Here is a 24,627-nt window from a genome sequence, read left to right as displayed (position 1 = left end):
GCGGTGAATTTCAAACAGAGATTGAAATTCTCTCTCTCTCTCTCTCTCTGAACACTACATACAGTATAGTAGAGCATAGTAAGAGCACAGTACACTCTTGGAAAAAAGTTGCTATATAGAACCTAAATGGTTTCTTTGGCTGTCCCCATGGGAGAACCCTTTGAATAACCCTTTTTGGTTCCAGGTAGAAGCATTTTGGGTTCTATGTAGAACCCTTTCCAAAAGAGTTCTCCATGGAACCCAAAAGGGTTATACCTGTAACCAAAAATGGTTTTCCAATGGGGACAGCTGAAGAACCCTTTGGAACCTTTTTTTCTAAGCGTGTTCAGTACAGTAAACAAAAGTAGAGTCGAGTATAGGTCACTACAGTAGAGCACACTAGAGTAGAGTATAATCTACTGTATTATACTGTAATGTACCATACTATAATGCACTGTACTAAAATGTACTCTACTGTACTAAACTGTACTGAACTATACGCTACTCTACTTTACTCTACTGCTGTGCACAGTACTGCGCTGTATTCTACTGAACTATACCCTACTCTACTTTACTCTACTGCATTAGAATAATAGCCAGTATGTAGAATAATACCCAAACATGCAAAGGAGGATATTACATTTTTCTACCTTTGTGTACAAATTCAGGATACATCACCATGAAGAGAATGAAATCCATAATTCTAATATACTACAGATCAATGACCCATGATGTCAATCTGTTACCATCATTCTGTTATCGGGTGTTAAAACCACCTCTTACAAGTGACACGTTCCTACATCATACTTCTGTGTTCATGTCCCTGGTCTTTGGAATGGGCTTGACGATTATATCATCAAATTCATGAAAACGTGGTCATATAAAATATAGAAAAAATTATATTTGTGTTTATGGATGAAATTTCACTAAATACAATTGTGCTCCTTTCTTGCCCATTGAAAACCATTCAAAAAGCCTACAAAATTCTAAAGCTGTGAAGCTACTTGCCCCGTCACTTGCAAGAGTAAAACAAAAATAGATTTTTTCAAACTCAAGGTGTCATATCATAGCTGACATTCCACTCTTTATGCAGACATCTTTGAATCTTAATTTGGAGTCAGATTTTATTGTCATTCTGCAACCAAATGTGACATCTGCACTGTTCTTCGAGTAACTGTGTTTTTGTTCAAATTGTCTGTGGAAGTTGTTAACAGTAGTCCTTGTGCTTTAAAGTGAAAGATCTGAGTCTCAGTGTCATTCTGTTACAGGGGAATTGCCTGTATCCGAGTGTTTTCATTGTTATCCTTCACCCACTGAGGGTAGATCAATACCACTATGGTCCCATGCTGCATTGCTTACTGCTCTCGCATGGTAATTGAGGCTAACCCTGGGGTCCATGCCTTCCAATCGTTTCCTCGTATAAAACAACTGAAGGTCTGTTGACGAATCAGCAGCATGTCTCTGCCAAATGTGATTTCCGTGTGTCAACCTACGTTTTTACTTGAGGAGAAGTACAATGTGTAGTGAGTGTTATACCTATAGCTCTACATGCTGTTTCAATGTGAGACCAACAGGACAGAGTTTGTCATTGCTGCTTGTAATCTTTGCAGAAATGGCCTTTTGGATAAGCGAGTTAGGAAATAAATGGGATTGAAAATATTTGATTGAAGTACTTCAGCAGTGGATTGAGTTAAGAGCTGGCCTATACTCCCAGGAGTATATAGTAAAGCACAGAAACTCCATCTATGTTAAGAAATATGATGATTACTATTAGGCTACATTAAGACATTTTGGTAAAGGTAAATATTATGACTTTGGTTGTTATGGATTGTTTCCACTTGTTTTGGATAACGAACATAGTCAATCAAACAGACAGCCGACTCACAGCCACATAATCTTTATTTTTACATTTTACATTTACATCACTTAGCAGATGGTCTTATCCAGAGCAACTTTTTATTGTATTAATCTAATTACATTTAGGGATTTGCTCCTGCTGATGCACAAAACACAGGAACTTCAAGAATAACAATCAAGAAAAGAGCCACCAGGCGAGTACGAACTCCACACCTCATCTGCCAGATCAGTCCCTTCTCCCACACCTCATCTGCCAGATCAGTCCCTTCTCCCACACCTCATCTGCCAGATCAGTCCCTTCTCCCACACCTCATCTGCCAGAACAGTCCCTTCTCCCACACCTCATCTGCCAGAACAGTCCCTTCTCCCACACCTCATCTGCCAGAACAGTCCCTTCTCCCACACCTCATCTGCCAGAACAGTCCCTTCTCCCACACCTCATCTGCCAGAACAGTCCCTTCTCCCACACCTCAGTCCCTTCTCCCACACCTCATCTGCCAGATCAGTCCCCTTCTCCAGAACACACTCATCTGCCAGAACATCTCCCAACCTCATCTGCCAGAACAGTCCCTTCTCTCCCACACCTCCCATCTGCCAGAACAGTCCCTTCTCCCACACCTCATCTCTGCCACCTCATCTGCCAGAACAGTCCCTTCTCCCACACCTCATCTGCCAGAACAGTCCCTTCTCCCACACATCATCTGCCAGAACAGTCCCTTCTCCCACACCTCATCTGCCAGAACAGTCCCTTCTCCCACACATCATCTGCCAGAACAGTCCCTGCTCCCACACATCATCTGCCAGAACAGTCCCTTCTCCCACACATCATCTGCCAGAACAGTCCCTTCTCCCACACATCATCTGCCAGATCAGTCCCTTCTCCCACACCTCATCTGCCAGAACAGTCCCTTCTCCCACACCTCATCTGCCAGAACAGTCCCTTCTCCCACACCTCATCTGCCAGAACAGTCCCTTCTCCCACACCTCATCTGCCAGAACAGTCCCTTCTCCCACACCTCATCTGCCAGAACAGCCAGATCAGTCCCTTCTCCCACACCTCATCTGCCAGAACAGTCCCTTCTCCCACACCTCATCTGCCAGAACAGTCCCTTCTCCCACACCTCATCTGCCAGAACAGTCCCTTCTCCCACACCTCATCTGCCAGAACAGTCCCTTCTCCCACACCTCATCTGCCAGATCAGTCCCTTCTCCCACACCTCATCTGCCAGATCAGTCCCAGTCCCTTCATCCCAGTCCCTTCTCCCACCTCATCTGCCAGAACAGTCCCTTCTCCCACACATCATCTGCCAGAACAGTCCCTTCTCCCACACCTCATCTGCCAGAACAGTCCCTTCTCCCATCACAGAACAGTCATCTGCCAGATCAGTCCCTTCTCCCACACCTCATCTGCCAGAACAGTCCCTTCTCCCACACCTCATCTGCCAGAACAGTCCCTGCCAGAACAGTCCTCCCACCTCATCTGCCAGAACAGTCCCTTCTCCCACACCTCATCTGCCAGAACAGTCCCTTCTCCCAGTCCCTTCTCCCACCTCACATCATCTGCCAGAACAGTCCCCTTCATCTGCCAGAACAGTCCCTTCTCCCACACATCATCTGCCAGAACAGTCCCTTCTCCCACACATCATCTGCCAGATCAGTCCCTTCTCCCACACCTCATCTGCCAGAACAGTCCCTTCTCCCACACCTCATCTGCCAGAACAGTCCCTTCTCCCACACCTCATCTGCCAGAACAGTCCCTTCTCCCACACCTCATCTGCCAGAACAGTCCCTTCTCCCACACCTCATCTCACAGTCCCTTCTGCTCATCTGCCAGATCAGTCCCTTCTCCCACACCTCATCTGCCAGATCAGTCCCTTCTCCCACACCTCATCTGCCAGATCAGTCCCATCTGCCAGATCAGTCTCCCACACCTCATCTGCCAGATCAGTCCCTTCTCCCACACCTCATCTGCCAGATCAGTCCCTTCTCCCACACCTCATCTGCCAGATCAGTCCCTTCTCCCACACCTCATCTGCCAGATCAGTCCCTTCTCCCACACCTCATCTGCCAGATCAGTCCCTTCTCCCACACCTCATCTGCCCTTCTCCCACACCTCATCTGCTAGAACAGTCCCTTCTCCCACACATCATCTGCCAGAACAGTCCCTTCTCCCACACCTCATCTGCCAGATCAGTCCCTTCTCCCACACCTCATCTGCTAGAACAGTCCCTTCTCCCACAAACCATCAGCAAACCATCTACTTGTTACCCCCCAGCTGTCTCTTTGAGCAATGCTAAAACTGTCAGATTGCATTGGCACAATGAGATGCTTGAGACACAATCAAAAAAAGAGGCACAATAACACTGATGGTGTTTTTGCATGGCCCATTGGAACGCAATGGCCACACCACAGAATGCTCCTCTACAGATAGTTAGCTGAGAACATGTCAATACATGTGTGTTGCCCTTGGATTGAGAGATGTAATCCCAAACCAAATAGCACATCTGGATGAGATAAATACTATGCCTATTCTCTGACTTTCAGGGCTCTGTTGTGTTCTTACCCTTGCGCTACAGGCACTGTTTACATAGTGTTTCCATAGTAGCCACTGCCAAAAAGAGTGAATAATATCAGGGTTATCAGAGTCACCTGCGGTTCTGTTTGCTTCTTTCTGTGCCCATATCATACTTAGGTGGGCTTCTGTGGGTGGAGAGAGCGGACAATGAATCACACAGATTCATAAAGATACCACCCGTCGACCAATCAGGTGGTCAGCTGCTTGCCTCACCTTCGTCTACAATAACCACTGCGCTGATTATCACTGAGGAAAGATCACACAAACAGTGGAAAACAAAAATCATATTTGATAGAATAATCCCATACACAACTCAAGTACAAGTAAACAAGTGTATATTTGACATGAAAGTGGCAATTATACAACACTTCACAGTATGCTGTTTGTCACAAGTCTGCACAGCGGAACTGCAAGCATGGCATTGGTGAAACAATTCACTTTTCATAAGCCTTTAATGATGTTTTCACACCTCTTACTGCAGCTGTGAGAGAGAGTGTTTGTGTGGGAGTGTGCCAGCGGCGGGGGTGGCAGAGGAAATGGATTTATCATGGATCAGATAGCATTGTTCAAGTGAGTTAACTGCTTTCTACAATACACTGCTATTTGTATCAATGAATGCAGTGAAAGGGACACAAGAGTCAACAATGTTGGTGGAGTGTAACAATATACTGAGGCACTTTATGTGTTGGTCAGTGTGGTTTCACCTAATGCCTTCCACTCCACTGGGCAAATTGGTTAATGAGGGCTTGTGGCTGTATGGTAACTCTGGTGTAACGGTCTAATAATGCGCACCTACAGTACCCGTTTCCTTTTCATGGCTTGGTGTGTGCATGATTTACAGTAGTCTTTTCCCCTGATGAACTAAACCTCTAAAGAAAACATCCACTATTTTGACATTCTGCGCTCCTTTTGTTGTCCAAGTACATATCTATGATAAAACAAATACATTTATTACACATTTAGTCATATGAATCACCTAGATGTCAGATATTGTAGACACCATCCCTACAATGTCGTGATTTCAGCCCTTCATGCTCATATCTTATCTATATTCTCATATCCTCTGTCTGTTCAACCTCAATGCCTCCAATGTGGCTCCCCTGTCATAGCTGCCAGATAGCATTCAACAGAACAGGAAAAAGTCATCCTTAAAAGAAACGATCAGTGTGTAGGAACTCTGATGTTCCTTGACCTTTCAAATGGCATACTATATAGGCTGAGTTACAGAAACCAGAGGGTCAAGTGTTGAACAACAACTCAACAACAATCAGATATGTGCAACCTTGGTATGCCCTCAAGCAAAGACACTGTCACCAGATATTCCACCTTGATATTCAGTAATACGAGACACTGTCACCAGATATTCCACCTTGATATTCAGTAATATGAGACACTGTCACCAGATATTCCACCTTGATATTCAGTAATACGAGACACTGTCACCAGATATTCCACCTTGATATTCAGTAATATGAGACACTGTCACCAGATATTCCACCTTGATATTCAGTAATACGAGACACTGTCACCAGATATTCCACCTTGATATTCAGTAATATGAGACACTGTCACCAGATATTCCACCTTGATATTCAGTAATACGAGACACTGTCACCAGATATTCCACCTTGATATTCAGTAATATGAGACACTGTCACCAGATATTCCACCTTGCTATTCAGTAATATGAGACACTGTTACCAGATATTCCACCTTGATATTCAGTAATATGAGACACTGTCACCAGATATTCCACCTTGATATTCAGTAACATGAGACACTGTCACCAGATATTCCACCTTGATATTCAGTAGCATGAGACACTGTCACCAGATATTCCACCTTGATATTCAGTAACATGAGACACTGTCACCGGATGCCAAGTTGCCAACTCTTTCCAGAGCCCTTTTCTTCCCCCATATAGCAGCAGTACAAACACAACCACGGCTCACAATACACAAGCGAAATAAACCCTAAAAAATCTAGAACCACCTTTGATTTTATGCCAATCGGGGCACCTGTTTTCCTCCTCTGATTGTGCACCCCCCAGTCCTCAACAATCTAAACAAACAATTGGTACAGTCTTAGAAAAAGAGGTGCTCTCTACAGCCAAAGAACCCTTTTGGAACCTTTTTGGAACCCTTGTTCTAAGAGTGTAGGGCCATTCTGTTGCCATGGGATAGAAGCTACACAAGGTGCCTTCTTTTTCTTCTGTCCTCTGTTCCTCCAGCTAAGGTGTAGCGAGGTGAATGACTAGGATATAAAAGTGATGCTACATTCATCTATATATAATTGATTGTCACATTGTGCAGTAAAAATGTAATACAATTACAATCAGATATGTCAGATAAGTTTGGGAAAAGGCACAGACATTATGTACATACAGTGATCATGTGGTGAAACATATAAACACAGATTGAAATGATACAAATGTCTTCAGAAACAACCTAGTATATACACCGTTTTACAGGCAGTATCAAGTCATTGTAACACAAATTCCATTGGCTTGATGCAGAGTTCAAACACTCTCAGCTCATTGATCAGAAATGTAGCAATAAATTATGAAAGGTGCTATGGCCTTACAGAGTGCTTCTCTTCTCTATATGTGTATAGCGCTGTACATTTAAATAGACATTACATGAATGCTACAAAATATTAATGCAAGTTCCATCAGGTAACTGACTTCAGAGACAGTTATTTTACATTATAGGTAGCTTATCTCCAGTGAGGAGTTCTTCTCCACTGGCTCCTCTGGCAGTGGTTTGACACTCCCATTTGTGTGTCCATTATGCAGGGATGCTGGAGGCCCCAAGCTTGGGCCTTTCCCACCAATGTCACCAGCTTTGGCTTTCCTTTCTGGGGATGCCACATGCTCAGATGCCCCTGGAGCTGGCGCCTTGGGTGTTAACAGGGCCTGGGAACTCTCAGGATGTCCGTTCCCATTCTGGGCGATCCTACAGATCTCCGTCATCTCTGTGACGTCCTCCCTGTCGTCATCATACTCTTCCTCCTCCTCATCTCGTACGACCCTCCTCAAGCTCTCCCGGGGCTTCAGCACCCTCCCTCTCTCCTCCTGCTGCTGCTGGCGCTCTGTCAGGTCGTGGCTCTCCACCTTGCGTGAGGAGCGACACAGGGCCTTGCGGAAGCCCCGCTTAAAGTTTTCTGACAGGAAGCCGTAGACGATGGGGTTGGCGCAGCTGTTGGCGTAGCCCATTACCACAACAAAGTAGTAGAGGCCCGGGTACTCTGATGGCAGAGACACCAGCAGGTTGAGGATGTTGAGGGCGTAGAAGGGCAACCAGCAGAAGACAAACACGGCCACCACGATCACCACCATGCGCGTCACCTTGCGCTCCGACTTCCTGCGCTTGGTGGACGTGGCGTGGACCTTCTTGCCAGAGCTGCGGATCTTGAAGACGATGAGCAGGTAGCAGAGGCAGATGATGAGGAGTGGGCAGAAGAAACCCACTGTGGACGTGTAGATGATAAAAGCCGCCCGCCAAATGTCGGCTGGCCGAGGCCAGGAGATATTGCAGGTGCCGCCCGTCTTGTGGACGTTGGCGAAGATTACCACAGGCAGGACCACCAGGAAGGAGATGGCCCACACTGTGCCGTTGACCACCTTGGCCACCTGGGGCCGCCGCCACTTGGAGGAGCGTATGGGATGGACCACTGCCAGGTAGCGGTCAATGCTCATGACGGTCAGGCAGAAGATGGAGGTGAACTGGTTGATGGAGTCCACGGTCATGACCAGGCGGCACATAAAGGAGCCAAAGGGCCAAAACTGGAGGGTATTCTGGACAGCCAGGAAGGGCAGGCCCAGCATGAAGAGCTCATCAGCGATGGCCAGGTTCAGGATGTAGATGTTAGTCACAGACTCCGTCTTGGAGTAGTGCAGCACAATGTGGATGACCAGGCTGTTCCCGCCAAGGCCGATGACACAGACAATGATGTAGATGAGTGGGATGAGGACCCCTGCTACACTGGGTCCTAATGGCATCTCTGGAATGTTGGTGGAGTTGATGCAGTTGAAGAGGGTGTCGTTGAGGAGGGTGTCATTGAGGAAGGTGTCGTTACATAGTAGCAAAGACAGGGGGAGGTGGGGGTAAGGGCTGGGGACTGTTCTGTTCTCCCACATGTCCTCTGCCATCTCTGAGGGGCGGTGAGCAGAAGTCCAGGCAGGAGAGATGGAGGAGCAGGGGGATGTCTGTCTGTCTCTCTCAACTCCCACCCATCTGTCCTGTGGAGAGACCAGAAAGACTTGTTAAACTGAGATCTTTCATATGTCATCTTTTATTGAGAATCATCTGTAGCTCAGTGGAGAGAAGGAGAGACACAAATTAAAAGGGATGTGACAGACTTGACAGCGGCTTTATGTCTGTTATGCCTCTTATGGGCTCTTTCAGGGCCAAGGCACAATAGTAGCCAGACAATACGTCATTGAGGGTTTTCCAAACAGATTTAATTGTGTTCTTGCACTTCATTCAGGTGAAAGCCTTCTTTGGTAAATTCCCAGAAGCATGAGGTACATGAGAGAAGAAGAAGTCAGTGTCTGGTTGTGTGAAAAGCTGCTGTTAAAACAAGTCTCAAGACAAATGAAGAGCTGGGGGAAACAGTGAGAGTGGAAGATTAAACAAAACAAAAAAGAGCAGCAGGTGGTGGTGGAGGTTAAATGAAATGATAAGTATGAAATTATAAAAAAGGACACCCAAATGGGATGTCACTAGGTAAGCAATCCAGCATGAGTCAGACAGGAAATAATTAAGGCCAGACAAGGAGTGAGAGCATGGAGAGAAATTGACCAGATCGCAACACCTGTGTTTGGCTTCTCTTTGTGGCTATTGACCCCTCAGACAAATTAAACAGAGTGTGTTCCCACAAACAGACACTGCTGGGGCTAATAATTGACATTTTATTGGTAACTAGGTACTCTGGTGCACCACAGACCACTGTGTGTAGCTCTTCTGCCAACACATATGCTGTCATCGGTGTGTATGTACTTGTGTGAATGTAAATATGGAGTGTGTGTATGTGTGCACAGTTAATGTGAGACAGGAGAAATCTCAGGTAAGCTCAAAGGCTTTGGAGGACCCTTTTTGTATCTAGCTGTGGAGTCGCAATGCCACACTGGGTAAACATCCACTACTGATGACGTGCAGGGGTTCTGGAACAAATTAACACCTGGCTTTCTCTCTCTCTATCTACCTCCTTCCATCATACTGTGTAGATCCCATGAAAACACATACAGGAATGACCCTGGATTCATCTCTTTATGCTAAGAAGCTGTAACAGCATTGTATATAGTTTTAAATCACTTGCAAAAATGTGTCTTGTTTTTTTTAATTAAAAAGAAGATTATGTATTGATTTAACATAATGTCCTGGGTCAAGCAGGTCATCCTTTGTCCCTTGGTACTTGGTCCTGTGTCATAGGTGCCATCATCACAAGAGAGGTATTTGGTCAGCAATGGATGTACTGAACTACAAAATGGACACATACACATGAATTCTAGGGACTTCCTACTGGGCAAAAACTGGTTGAATCAAGGTTGTTTCCATGTCATAAAAAGTAAATACATGTGATGATGTTGAATCAATGTGGAAAACTGATTGGATTTGCAAAAAGTCATCAACGTAAGGGATTTTTTTTCACCAAACTTTTAATGTAAATCCAACGTCATGGTGCAATTGTTTGTTGATTTCACGTTGACTTTACATTAGTTGACAATTCAACCAAATATACATAAAAATGAGTAGTTGAACGGACATCTGTACCAAGTGGGTCAGAACATGTCATATCACCACAGTTAAATGTAATCCAGTTTAGCATATTATCATGCTTTTCAAATCTATTCGTTTCTGTCCCATGAAATATGCATAATAATATTTTCTGTTTTCGGAAATGTAATTTAATGAATTTTTTTCAGGATAATCAAAACCCTACTTATAATTGCACAGACGTGAGCTAAGCTCATTGATAGGGTTCATCAAACACTCCGACTGTTTCCTCAGTTCACTACAAGGTTATCATCACTTCAAAATCTGGAAGCTGAGGTGAAGCAGATTCAAAGCAGGCTTTCCACCTCACTGATGCTCAGGTTCTGATCTGAGGGAGATACATGAAGAAAGACCAACTGTGAAAATGTACTGGCAAAGGAACGTGAGAGATAAACAGATGTTTTAGGGGTTGAAGAGAAATATTATACAGTATATACACTGAGTGTTCAAAACATTAGGACAGACTGATCAGGTGAATCCAGGTGAAAGCTATGATCCCTTATTGATGTCACTTGTTAAATCCACTTCAACGCTGCTGGGTTTTTCATGATCAACAGTTTCCCGTGTGTGTCAAGAATGGTCCACCACATATAGGACATCCATCCACTTTCAACACCTTGTAGAGTCCATGCCCCGACGAATTGAGGCTGTTCGGAGGGCGAAAAGGGGGGATGCAACTCAATATTAGGAAGGTATTCTTAATGTTTTGTACACTCAGTGTATATTTCTTAAACTATTCATTTTGACTAAGAGAATATTCCTACATCGCACAATTTCTATATTCTAAATGGTTTGATTATTTTCATGCGAGGTGCATACATTTACCATCCTCCAACATTGGTGCTGGTTTCCCCGAGCTGCGGAGACACCAGGGAGAAGGAGCGCGTTGGGATTGCTGCCATAAATCAAACAGAACCAAATCAAGGGCACACATGACGGGCTAACAAGATCACGCTCTGAAGTCTTCAGCTCCACATGGAGAAGAGAGGGATGCCATTGCATTTATCTTTATCCTTGGGTTATGAACATAACATTGTCACTAATGCCTTGATTTCCTTCAGTTATTAACATATTGTTAGTGGAATGGTCTTTGCACGATGGGACAGTTTTTTTCTGAAGACTGTCTCTTATCTCCAGCATTTCTCTTCTCTGCACAGATTACAAATTGGGGTTCTGAGCTGGTCAGGGTACCATGAGGAAGGCAGGAATATAGTATGAATGCAGACCACACACATCTTTTAATCAATGTCATTCTCTTTTACTGCCACTCGGGAGCCATTTGTCCAGTGAACAAATATTTCTAAATGAGTCTGGCCAGTCAATGCGGCAGTGCGGAGATGCCATGGGAAAAGAGAAATAAAAGCTAAGTGACTACTTCAGAGCTGTATCCACACAATCAGCCCTCTTAGCCAGATCAATTGTGTTCCATAGCTGGGAAGAACAGAAGACACATGCCTCTTAAAGATGATCACTAATGCACATGATCATACACGGTTTATTGGGTACACCCATCTAGTACTGGGTCTAACCCCCCTTTGCCTCCAGAACAGCCTGAATTATTTGGGGCATGGAATCATTGCTCAATTGATATCGAGGGACCTAACGTGTGCCAGGAAAACATTCCCCATACCACACCACCGCCACCAGCATGTACCGTTGACAACAGGTAGGATGAGGCCATGGACTCATGCTGCTTACACCAAATCCTGGGATTTGTCGGAACAGGCAATGTTTTTCCACTCCTCAATGGTCCAGTGTTTGTGATGGCGTGCCCACTGGAGTCGCTTTGTTTTTAACTGATAGGTGTGGAACCGGGTGTGTTTGTCTGCTGCAAAAGCCCATCCGTGACAAGGATTGACAAAATGTGCATTTCGAGATACACAGCACTGTTGTACTGCACCGCTATTTGCCTGTTTGTGGCCCGTCTGATAGCTTGCCATTCTCCTTTGATCTCTCATCAATGTGCTGTTTTTGCCCACAGGACTGCTGCTGACTGGATGTTTTTTGTGTGTCGCACCATTCTCTGTAAACCCTAGACACTCTCGTGTGTGAAAACCCCAGGAGGGCGGCTGCTTCTGAGATATTGGATCTGGCGCGCCTGGCACCGACGATCATACTTTAATTAAACATTTTATTTCACATTTATTTAACCAGGTAGGCCAGTTGAGAACAAGATCTCATTTACAACTGCGACCTGGCCAAGATAAAGCAAAGTAGTGCGACACAAACAATAACACGAAGTTACACATGGCATAAACAAACATACAGTAAATAACATAATAGAAAAGTATATATGCAGTGTGTGCAAATGAGATAAGATGAGGGAGGTAAGGCAATAAATAGGCCATAGTGACGAAATAATTACAATTTAGAAAATAAACACTGGAGTGATGGATGTGCAGAAGATGAATGGGCAAGTAGAGATACTGGGGAAAGGAGCAAAATAAATAAATAACAGTATGGGGATGAGGTAGTTGGATGGCCTAGTTACAGATGGGCTATGTACAGGTGTAGTGATCTATGAACTGCTCTGACAGCTGGTGCTTAAAGTTAGAGAGGGAGTCTCCAGCTTCAGTGATTTTTGCAATTCATTCCAACTGGAACTGGAAGGAAAGGCAGCCAAAGTAGGAATTGGCTTTGGGGATAACTAGTGAAATATACCTGTTGGAGTGCGTGCTATGGGTGGGTGCTGCTATGGTGACCAGTGAGCTGAGATAAGGCAAAGACTTATAGATGACCTGGAGCCAGTGGGTTTGGCGACGAATATGAAGCGATGGCCAGCCAACGAGAGCATACAGGTCGCAGTGGTGGGTAGTATATGGGGCTTCGGTGACCAAATGGATGGCACTGTAACAGACTGCATCCAATTTGCTGAGTAAAGTGTTGGAGGCTATTTTGTAAATAACATCGCCAAAGTCAAGGATCGGTAGGATAGTCAGTTACGAGGGTATGTTTGGCAGCGTGAGTGAAGTATGCTTTGTTGCGATATAAGAAGCCGATTCTAGATTTAATTTTGGATTGGAGATGCTGAATGTGAGTCTGGAAGGAGAGTTTACAATCTAACCATGTATGTATTTGACACCTATGTATTTGTAGTTGTCCACATATTCTAAATCAGAACCGTCCAGAGTAGTGAAGCTGGACGGGCAGGCAGGTGCGGGCAGTGAACGATTGAATAGCATGCATTTAGTTTTTCTTGCATTTAAGAGCAGTTGGAGGCCACGGAAGGAGTGTTGTATGGCATTGAAGCTCGTCTGGAGGTTAGTTCACACAGTGCCCAAAGATGGGCCAGAAGTATACAGAATGGTGTCATCTGCGTAGATGTGGATCAGAGAATCACCAGCAGCAAGAGCGACATCATTGATGTATACAGAGAAAAGAGTCGGTCCGAGAATTGAACCCTGTGGCACCCCCATAGAGACCGCCAGAGGTCCGGACAACAGGCCCTCCGATTTGACACACTGAACTCTGTCTGAGAAGTAGTTGGTGAACCAGACGAGGCAGTCATTTGAGAAACCAAGGCTGTTGAGTCTGCCGATAAGAATGTGGTGATTGACAGAGTCGACAGCCTTGGCCAGGTCGATGAATACAGCTGCACAGTATTGTCTCTGATCGATGGCGGTTATAATATTGTTTAGGATCTTGAGCGTGGCTGAGGTGCACCCATGACCAGCTCGGAAACCAGATGTCATACCAGAGAAGGTACTGTGGGATTCGAAATGGTCAGTGATCTGTTTGTTAATTTGGCTTTCGAAAACCATAGAAAGGCATGGTAGGATAAAGTTCTAGAGTTTCTCCCCCTTTGAAGACGGGCATGACTGCGACAGCTTTCAATCTTTAGGGATCTCAGACGATCCAAAATAGAGGTTGAACAGGCTAGTAATAGTTGCAACAATTGCAGCGGATACTTTTTTAGAAAGAGAGGGTCCAGATTGTCTAGCCGGCTGATTTGTAGAGGTCCAGGTTTTGCAGCTCTATCAGAACATCAGCTGTCTGGATTTGGGTGAAGGAAAAATGGGGGAGACTTGGGAAAATTCCTGTGGGGGGGGGGGCTGTTGACTGGGGTAGGGGTAGCCAGGTGGAAAGCATGGCCAGCCGTAGAAAATGCTTATTGAAATGATTAATTATCATGGATTTATTGGTGGGGACAGTGTTTCCTGTACTCAGTGCAGTGGGCAGCTGGGAGGAGGTGCTCTTATTCTCCATGGACTTTACAGTGTCCCAGAACTTTTTGGAGTTTGTGCTACAGGATGCAAATTTCTGTTTGAAAAAGCTAGCCTTTGCTTTCTTAACTGCCTGTGTATATTGGTTCCTAACTTCCCTGAAAAGTTGCATATCGCGGAGGCTATTCGATGCTAATGCAGTCCGCCACAGGATGTTTTAGTGCTGGTCAAGGGCAGTCAGGTCTGGAGAGATCCAAGGGCTATCTTGTTCCTTCCAATCTGTTCCTGGTTTTACATTTTTTGAATGGGGCATGCTTATTTAAGATGGTGAGGAAAGCACTTTTAAAGAATAACCAGGCATGGAATGAGGTCAATATCCTTCCATGATCCATGGGCCAGGTCGATTAGATAGACCTGCTCGCTGAGGTGTTTTAGGGAGCGTTTGAAAGTGATGAGGGGTGGTCGTTTGACCGCAGATCCATTACAGATGCAGGCAATGAGGCAGTGATCGCAGAGATCCTGGTTGAAGACAGCAGAGGTGTATTTGGAGGGTAGGTTGAATAGGATGATATCTGTGAGGGTGCCCGGGTTTACGGATTTAGGTTTGTACCTGGTAGGTTTATTGATAATTTGTGTGAGATTGAGGGCATCTAGCTTAGATTGTAGGATGGCCGGGGTGTTAAGCATGTCCCAGTTTAGGTCACCTAACAGTACCGTCTTTGACGATAGAGGGGGGGCAATCAAGCAGGCTAGCAGATGGACATTCAGGGGACGTCGCGACGGAGGAGCCTGTTGAAAACCCCCTCGGGTGGATTATGTCGGTAGAACAGTCGCGAAGGATCGGCAGGGAGTGGCTGATGGACCTCTTCAGCTTGCCGGGAGATGTGCCTAGCATAGGCAAGCTCCAGGCTAATTGGTGCTTGCTTTGGGACAGAGACGTTAGCCAGGAGTAGCCACTCGGATAGCAGCTAGCTAGCTGCGATGATCCAGGTGAAAAGGTTCAGAGCTTGTGGTAGGAATCCGGAGATGTGGGGGAAAAAGGGTTCGGTATGCTCTGGGTTGAATCGAGCTGTGCAGACTGGCAGGAGCTGTGCAGACTGGCTAAAGGTTAGCTGATGACCGCTAGCAGTGGCTAGCTGACTACTAGCTAGTAGCTAGTTATCTGGCTAGCTTCTGTTGGGGGTTCTGGTTCTGTTGGGGGTTCTGGTTAAAGAAAATAGCAGATCAATACCCCATTGGGTGAGAGTATGTTGGAGTTGAGGTTAAAAAATCTTTAAAAATATATACGAAATATATACGAAGAAAATGCAAAGGAAAAAGATATATACATGTGACACGACAGGACGAAGACAAAGCCACCTGACTGCTACGTAATCTTGGAATGATACCATGCTCAAAGTTGCTTAGATCACTAGTTTTTCCCATTCTAATGTTCAGTCGAACAGTAACTGAATGTCTTGATGCCTGTCTGCATGGTTTATATAGCAAGCCATGGCCACGTGACTCACTGTCTGTAGGAGCGAACCATTTTAGTGAATGGGGTGGTGTACCTAATAAACTGGGAACTGAGTGTATTTTTTAATGTTTCCATAGGCGCTTTCTGTCATGAGGATATGTTGCTATGGCAAGGTTATTGAGGGACAGGGAGGGCTCTCGTTTTCTTGGGCATGATATAAATGGGACGACAATAACAACAAAAAACAACAGCAATCCAATGTTTTTTGACAACTGCCACCCAGTCCTGCTCTTGGCTTCGTCATGCTCTTTGATACATGTGTCACAGCCTTTGATGCCAGTCTATTTTGATGCTCTTCGATTGTTCGAGGACCTTGACTCAATGCTGAAAAATTTCTGTCATTTCTCCTCTTGCCCATCTGAGATAATGGTTAGAACATGAAGTTCATAGAGATAAAGATCCCTTAATTAATAATTTATAAACAGTTTAAAGAGCGTTCACTTACCATTTATTAATCATTGTTCCTACATTTGTAAATGTCAATAAGCAATCTCTAAAGAGTCATTTATATTCACAATTTGTAAATGATTAATAATGTTCTACTGTTGTACTTATAAAACAGTTATAAAGAAATTATTATCAACTCATAAGATGATTTATAAAAAAATAAATAAAGGGAACACTAAAATAACACATCCTAGATTTGAATGAATGTAATATTCTTATTAAATACTTTTTTCTTTACATAGTTGAATGTGCTGACAACAAAATCACACAAAAATTATCAATGGAAATCAAATTTATCAACCCATGGAGGTCTGGATTTGGAGTCACACTTAAAATTAAAGTGGAAAACCACACTACAGGCTGATCCAACTTTGATGTTATGTCCTTAAAACAAGTCAAAATGAGGCTCAGTAGTGTGTGTGGCCTCCACGTGCCTGTATGACCTCCCTAAAACGCCTGGGAATGCTCCTGATGAGAAACGCCTGGGAATGCTCCTGGACTAAAGCATCCGCCAACTCCTGGACAGTCTGTGGTGCAACGTGGCGTTGGTGGATGGAGCGAGACATGATGTCCCAGATGTGCTCAATTGGATTCAGGTCTGGGGAATGGGCAGGCCAGTCCATAGCATGAATGCCTTCCTCTTGCAGGAACTGCTGACATACTCCAGCCACATGAGGTCTAGCATTGTCTTGCATTAGGAGGAACACAGGGCCAACCGCACCAGCATATGGTCTCACAAGGGGTCTGAGGATCTCATCTCGGTACCTAATGGCAGTCAGGCTACCTCTGGCGAGCACATGGAGGGCTGTGCGGCCCCCCAAAGAAATGCCACCCCACACCATGACTGACCCACCGCCAAACCGGTCATGCTGGAGGATGTTGCAGGCAGCAGAACATTCTCCACGGCGTCTCCAGACTCTGTCACGTCTGTCACATGTGCTCAGTGTGAACCTGCTTTCATCTGTGAAGAGCACAGGGCGCCAGTGGCGAATTTGCCAATCTTGGTGTTCTCTGGCAAATGCCAAACGTCCTGCAAGGTGTTTGAGTTGTAAGCACAACCCCCACCTGTGGACGTCGGGCCCTCATACCACCCTCATGGAGTCTGTTTCTGACCGTTTGAGCAGACACATGCACATTTGTGGCCTGCTGGAGGTCATTTTGCAGGGCTTTGGCAGTGCTCCTCCTGCTCCTCCTTGCACAAAGGCGGAGGTAGCGGTCCTGCTGCTGGGTTGTTGCCCTCCTACGGCCTCCTCCACGTCTCCTGATGTAGTGGCCTGTCTCCTGGTAGCGCCTCCATGCTCTGGACACTACGCTGACAGACACAGCAAACCTTCTTGCCACAGCTCGCATTGATGTGTCATCCTGGATGAGCTGCACTACCTGAGCCACTTGTGGGGGTTGTAGACTCCGTCTCATGCTACCACTAGAGTGAAAGCACCGCCAGCATTCAAAAGTGACCAAAACATCAGCCAGGAAGCATAGGAACTGAGAAGTGGTCTGTGGTCACCACCTGCAGAACCACTCCGTTATTGGGGGTGTCTTGCTAATTGCCTATAATTTCCACATGTTGTCTATTCCATTTGCACAACAGCATGTGAAATGTATTGTCAATCAGTGTTGCTTCCTTCCAGTTTGATTTCACAGAAGTGTGATTGACTTGGAGTTACATTGTGTTGTCTAAGTGTTCCCTTTATTTTTTTGAGCAGTGTATATAGTGCCTTCAGAAAGTATTCACACAATACTCCATAATGTTAAAGTGGAATTATGTTTTTAGACATTTTTACAAATGAATTACAAATGAAAAGCTGAATGTCTTCAGTTCAAATATATTCAACCCCTTTGTTATGGCAAGCCTAAAAACGTTCAGGAGTAAACATGTGCTTAACAAGTCACAGAATAAGTTGCATGGACTCACTCTGTGTACAATAATAGTGTTTACCATGATCTTTGAATGACTACCGCATCTCTCTACCCCACACATATAATCATCTCTAAGGTCCAGTATCAGTGGGTGGGTAAAATCACTTGGGAAGCCAAGCCAGAAAAAAAGGCATATTACAACCTATGTGTTGTGATAATTGCGTTGTTTGCTCTATAACTTGTTAGTTCATACAGTATGCCTTGCGGCCGTGATATATAGCCCTAAGACCTAGACAATAGAGGACACAGTGGCAGAATAAATTCAACCCAACTTTTGTTTCATCACAAAACCAGAGAGCAACCTCTGTCTGGTGAAGTCCACAAAGCATAATGTATGTAGTTACAACTAAAAGATACCAATAATGATTTAATCCAATCAATGTAACCTAAATATGATGTGGCTGTCCATGGTTCTGATTTATGTGTGTATGTTGATTCACCCTACTTGTAGAGAAATGCCAATGCTATCCTCCTCTCTTTCATGTTGACGAAACGTCTATGTCCTAGGCTACCTGGCGAAAATGCTTGCTCGCTAGCCTAACTTCCTTTCATGGACCATGTTAGCTAGTTAACATTAACCTTCTACATCTAGTTACATATTGAGCTTCCATCCTCACAGGCTGTGGGCACAATGTATGAATTTATGATTGGATCAGAATCTCTGTTATAATCATTGGCCAGTATGGAGATTTAGGTTAAACCACAAGTCCAAATCCTTATCTCCATCCATGGATAATTTAGGAATGGGACAATTTTACCTGGCTAGTTAGCCACCAGAGGACAACGACACAACGAGATGCAATAATTCAAGATGTTTCTGTTAATGACGTATTGCTCTCGATGTGATTTGAGTGAAGCCAAATCCAAATTGGCTTCTCTTGACACTTTGTTTTTTGTTTTTTTTTCACAGTTGTGCTCACTCAGTTTAGCTCAACACTGATAGGCTATAATTATATACTTTATTTTATCAAGGGAGGCCAAATTCTGTCTTCCTGTGCATTACACGCTATGGGAGGCAACAATGTCATACACTTTTTGACCAGACAGAATCGGATAGATGGCCTACACTTACAGAGACAGAGGGGCGCTGTTTCGCTGGCTAAGATGCTTTCTCCGGTGAAAGATATTTAGGCTCTTGCGAATTGAAGGAAAATTATGAAACAGAGACGAAAGAAAAGTTATTTTATGTTTTCTTCTAGGTAATTTTTTCTAGGGAAGCCACTGGTAAGGTCCTTCAGTCGAGCTTCGAATTTCAAACTCAGATTCTACCACAAAGACCAGGAAGGTTTTCCGATGCCTCACAAAAGAAGGACACCTATTGATAGATTGGGGGGGGCAGATATTGAATATCCCTTTGCGCATGGTGAAGTTGCCGAAGAGGGTACTGCAAAACATGTGGCAAAGCAATTATTTTTTTGTCCTGACTAAAGTGTTATGTTTGGGGCAAATCCAGTACAACACATTACACATTACATCACTCTCCATAGTATAGTGGTGGCTGCACCATGTTATGTGTATGCTTGTATTTGTTAAGGACTAGAGGAAAACCTGGTTCAGTCTGCTTTACACCAGACACTGGGCGATTAATTCACCTTTCAGCATGACAATAACCTATAACAAAAGGACAAATCTACACTGTAGTTGCTTACCAAGAAGACAGTGAATGTTCCTAAGTTACAGATTTGACCTAATCTACTTGAAAATCTACAGCAAGACCTGAAAATGGTTGTCTGACAATGATCAACAACCAATTTGACAGAGCTTGAAGAATTTTGAAAAGAATAGTAGGCAAATGTTTCACAATCAAGGTGTGGAAATCTCTTAGAGATTTACCCAGAAAGACTCACAGATGTAATCGCTGCCAAAGGTGCTTCAATAAAGTATTGACTCAGGGGTGTGAATACTCAAGTAAATGAGATATTTCTGTATTTAATTTTCAATAGATTTGCAAATATTTCAAAAAGCATGTTTTCACTTTGTCTTTATGGTGTATTGTGTGTAGATGGGCGAGAAAAAATATCAATTTAGTCAATTTTGAATTCAGGCTGTAACACATATAAATGTGGAATAAGTCAAGGGGTATGAATACTTTCTGAATGCACTGTATATCATGAATGGGATATTTAGGAATTCTTAATGAGTGCATTTATAAATGTGAGTAGGTCTACATGCACTTATTAATACCTCAGATGACGATTAATGTAGTTGCTTAGAAACCATTTATTAATTATTAATCAACCATTTTGCAGCTCCTAATCTAAAGTGTGCACTATAAATAGCTTTATAAATGTTTCATAAATGACTTGTCACTCCCCAAAAGCTGACCACATTTGTAGATAGTACCGGACGCTCCACCAATGGCTAAAAAGAACCTAAAACAAGCAACGGTAAAAGAAGTACACAATTAAGGGACGTATAAGAATTTAAAAAATTAAAAACAGAGTATCTCCAGAATACATTTTAATGCACAAACTTGCTTAAATAATTTCAGTTACATATTTCATAAGCTTCATAGCTGCAGTCATTAACAAAGGCCTGATAAATCACAAGTGATCATCAACTTGGGTAACTTGCAGTTGAACCAGAAGCATACGCACAGTGTTATATGGCTGCCGAACACTAGACTAGCCGGGCTATTTCTAAGAATCTCAGATAAAGTGGTGATAATAGCTGTCCATGGGAATGAAGACTCTCAGCTGTTATTTGGTCCCACTAACTGGATGACTAGATGTAGAACACCGTCCTTTGCTACCTGGGAGGTATAATCACTGCTTTCTTGAACTGTTATTTTCTGTTATTTTTGCCTGCTGACATTTGCAGATAACGATTTTTGCAAGCTGTGACCCTCTAGGGGGTCACAGCTTGGGCCATTCAGTTTTTAATTAAGTATCAGTCCCATTTTTTTTTACCCAATCTTATCTTGCCCTTCAAACGGAAAGCAATCTAAAAAATTCTTGCCTCATAAATATCAATCTTGTTTTTCCATGTCGTGCCACTGTCAGAGTCAATAAAAGCTGATGATTTAGAGGCCATATTGTTTGAGGAAATAAGGGAACTGAACACAATAATGTATCTATCAGTACAGAAAGACTTCAGTGTCCCTGAAATTTAGCATACAGCTAACCATTTTTACCAATCAGAAAGCATTCAAGCACAAATTGGCCAACAGATTCTCCTGACAGATAGGTGATCACAGCACACTAACTAATCCAACTAGCACTTGCATCACTCCTAACATATAGTACTAGGTTTACGTTTTGGCACTTAATCTGTTTTTACTGTAAAATATATTACATAAAAGACGAATAAATAAATGATCACACTTGTGAGGTAAAACATACTGTAGGTGTTTTGACAAAAAAAAATCCATGAACTATAATCCATATGATAATCCACATTTCTTTTTGCTGCAGGACTTTCCTGCTGTAGCAAACTGGCTCAAATGAAGATCCTACATCTATACATAACCACCATGTATGGCTTGGACACACCATTCGAATCAGTCTCCTTCAGTGTTGAATGCAAACAGGACCACGTGAGAACCAAGGTCAATGTCATTGCCATGCAAAGATGTTTACATACCTTATCTGCTTCCATATTTCTGCCTTCATCTAAAAATCCCATCCCAACAGTCACAGAACTAAGACACTGATCTACTGACAACTCATAATATACACTCTTGGAAAAAAAGATGCTATCTAGAACCTACAAGGGTTCTTCGGCTGTCCCCATAGGAGAATCCTTTGATGAACCCTTTTTGGTTCCAGGTACAACCCTTTTGGGTTACATGTAGAACACTTTCCATGGAAACCAAAAGAGTTCTACCTTGAACAAAAAACAGTTCTACCTGGAACTGAAAATGGTTCTCCTATGGGGACAGTCAAGGAACCCCTTTGGAACACAGTGTAGTCTCAAGATGATGTCTTAATAAAAGCCATTCATTGTTTTCTAATTACAACAAACATCATTGGACCTTCTACAGAAGTTCCTAACATTGTGTGTTTGTTCTGTATGGACTGTAAATGCCACATGACCACACATACTGATTGTGCATGTGTGTGGGAGTGGGCCTGCTGTGTGTGTGGGGGGGGGGCGGGCCTGCTGGGATCCCAGATTTTCCATCTGAGCAAGGTCCTACCCACATATTCAAATCTGCCAAGAGGCCTTGAATAAATTAAAGAGTGATGATCCAGCAGGTCTATAAATTCATTTTGGATGATTTATTAATGTTATTATTTTTAACCTAATCCTGTGGGTGTTTTTCTACAGGGTATAGCTCTTCAGGGCTTGCTGACTCACATACTGTCCCTCCAGAGCTACGGACAGACAGATGGAACTCATCATGCTCATTGGTGAGTCTGCTCTCGTATGGTCTTTAACTTTAACTGAGCTCTAATTTTTCCCTTTTGATCGCCCCCGGGCCCTCTGTCCCAGATTTTCCACCAATCGCCCAGACTGAGTGCTAAAAACATCCTCAGATCGACTCAACTCTGCGCTCTGTCCATCTGCTTGTACATCAATCTCCAGCAGACATCAGCCCCCAGCTTTTTTATTATCAAAACTAAAGAAGTAAAAAAATATATATATAATTTTATGTCTTTTTCAGCTGGTGGGAGGAGGTGAGCAGGGGGGTGAGGGGTGTTTGGAGTGGGCATGATCTGCAAGAACACCTTGCAAGTATTTTACACCTAGGGAATGTTGGCGAGACACTGTGATGAACAGCACGTGTCTAGCAACCCAAAGAGTGTGAGTTTGAATCTCATCACGGACAACTTCGGCATTTTAGCTAATTTGCAACTTTTCAACTACTACCTAGTTTTTATCTATTTTTGAACTACTTAGCATGTTAGCTAACTCTTACCCTAATCTTAACCCTTTTAGCTAACCCTTCGACCTAACCCTAAGCTTAACCATTTTAACTAACCCTTCCCTTAAATCTAACCTTAACCCTTTAACCTAACTCCTGAACTTAACCCTAACCTTAACCATAACCCCTAAACTAGCTAATGTTAGCGAGCTAGCTATTGTTAGCCACCTAGCTAGAATTTGTAACAGATCATATGTTAAGCAAATTCGTAACATATTGTAGTTTGGCAAATTCGTAACTTATGGTACGTTTTCAAATTTGTAACATATAATATAAATCATATTTCATAACATATCATACGAAATGGTTGATGGAAATCCACAAATTAATACATACCATACAAAACGTAACATATACTAAATTATGTGTCTTGGGTTTACAAACAGAATAATACGAAATGCTCTGAGACCAGGTTGCGTTCAAAGGCACTTAAATCATTCACTCTTGGAATGGCACACATACACAATCCATGTCTCAGTTGTCTCAAGGATTAAAAATCATTCTTTAACCTGTCTCCTCCCCTTCATCTACACTGATTGAAGTGGATTTAACAAGTGACATTAATAAGGGATCATAGCTTTCACCTGGATTCACCTGGTCATTCTATGTCATGGAAATAGCAGGTGTTCTTATATGTTTTGTACACTCAGTGTATATTGCTCTAGTAATAGACTAAACAAAAAAACATTTTAAAAAATCTTACCTTTCACTTTTGCAAACACGTTTTTTCGGTAAGTATCCACAGCTGGGTGATTAAATAATGGTGAAGTTGTGCTTTCTCTTGAGAAATTACCCCAAAAAATGTTACTTGCAAATAATAGGGTACACAATTGTTCTTTCTTTAGTGTGTCCGATATAAAAATAATAATTTATAACGGAATGAACTTTCTTTTACGCGCACTTCCACCTGACTGTTCACAGTCCGAGAGGTAGCCTGCACTGAAAGACACCAACATTATATTAGGCTACTCGTTGCACCATCACTCGCTTGTAACTAGGTAACGGGTCTTCTGCTCGCAGGCGCTCCAGAGAAAAAAGTAGGAGGTGTTGGAATAAATTACTGTGTGTTTGTGTGTGTGTGAGAGAGAGATGGGTGGCTTTGGGTATTCTACTCTTTGAATTACATCTAGAGTCAATTGGACATTGCACTCCACCAGACTCTGCCCACTTAATCTGTAGCCTGGTGTATGCCCTCTTGATAATAACCGAAGTATGCTATTGTTAATGTAGAAGGTGTGGCGATCTTTTTCCCAAGGGAGTTCAGGAGAAATTTTCCAGCACATTAATCAGTCACATACATTTATAGCATGAGAACATCTGATAAGTATTGGTTTATAATGGCACAATAGAACCTATTGGAGAATATGTTTGACAAGACCAGCAGTTAAAACAGAGATGCTAATGTTGGCATTTAGAAACAAATCTATATCTGCTTTTCTTCTGTTAGTTTGCCGTCATAAGGACAATTCCAGTGCTCTCTCTCAGGCAAATCACTCTATCCTCCACTCAGCTGCAGTACATATCTG

At 43.4% G+C, this 24,627-nt stretch overlaps 1 protein-coding gene across 1 annotated transcript; it reads right to left on the bottom strand.

The window, feature by feature from the left end:
* Positions 1-3,955: 3,955 nt before the first annotated feature.
* On the bottom strand, positions 3,956-24,053 carry LOC115122487 (somatostatin receptor type 5-like). Its single transcript, XM_029651694.2, has 2 exons — positions 23,805-24,053; positions 3,956-8,651 (listed from the first exon to the last, which is right to left on the bottom strand). Exon 2 carries the CDS (start codon positions 8,559-8,561, stop codon positions 7,116-7,118), a length of 1,446 nt encoding a protein of 481 aa, XP_029507554.1. The 5' UTR covers positions 8,562-8,651; positions 23,805-24,053; the 3' UTR covers positions 3,956-7,115.
* Between the last annotated feature and the right edge of the window lie 574 nt (positions 24,054-24,627).

The sequence above is a fragment of the Oncorhynchus nerka genome, linkage group LG26 (assembly GCF_034236695.1).
Source record: "Oncorhynchus nerka isolate Pitt River linkage group LG26, Oner_Uvic_2.0, whole genome shotgun sequence".
Taxonomy (NCBI): Eukaryota; Metazoa; Chordata; class Actinopteri; order Salmoniformes; family Salmonidae; genus Oncorhynchus; species Oncorhynchus nerka.
This window is presented reverse-complemented; position numbering and strand designations above follow the sequence as displayed.

Excerpts from the sequence above, each read along its gene's own strand:
- LOC115122487 (XM_029651694.2), bottom strand. The coding sequence starts at position 8,561 with ATGGCAGAGGACATGTGGGAGAACAGAACAGTCCCCAGCCCTTACCCC.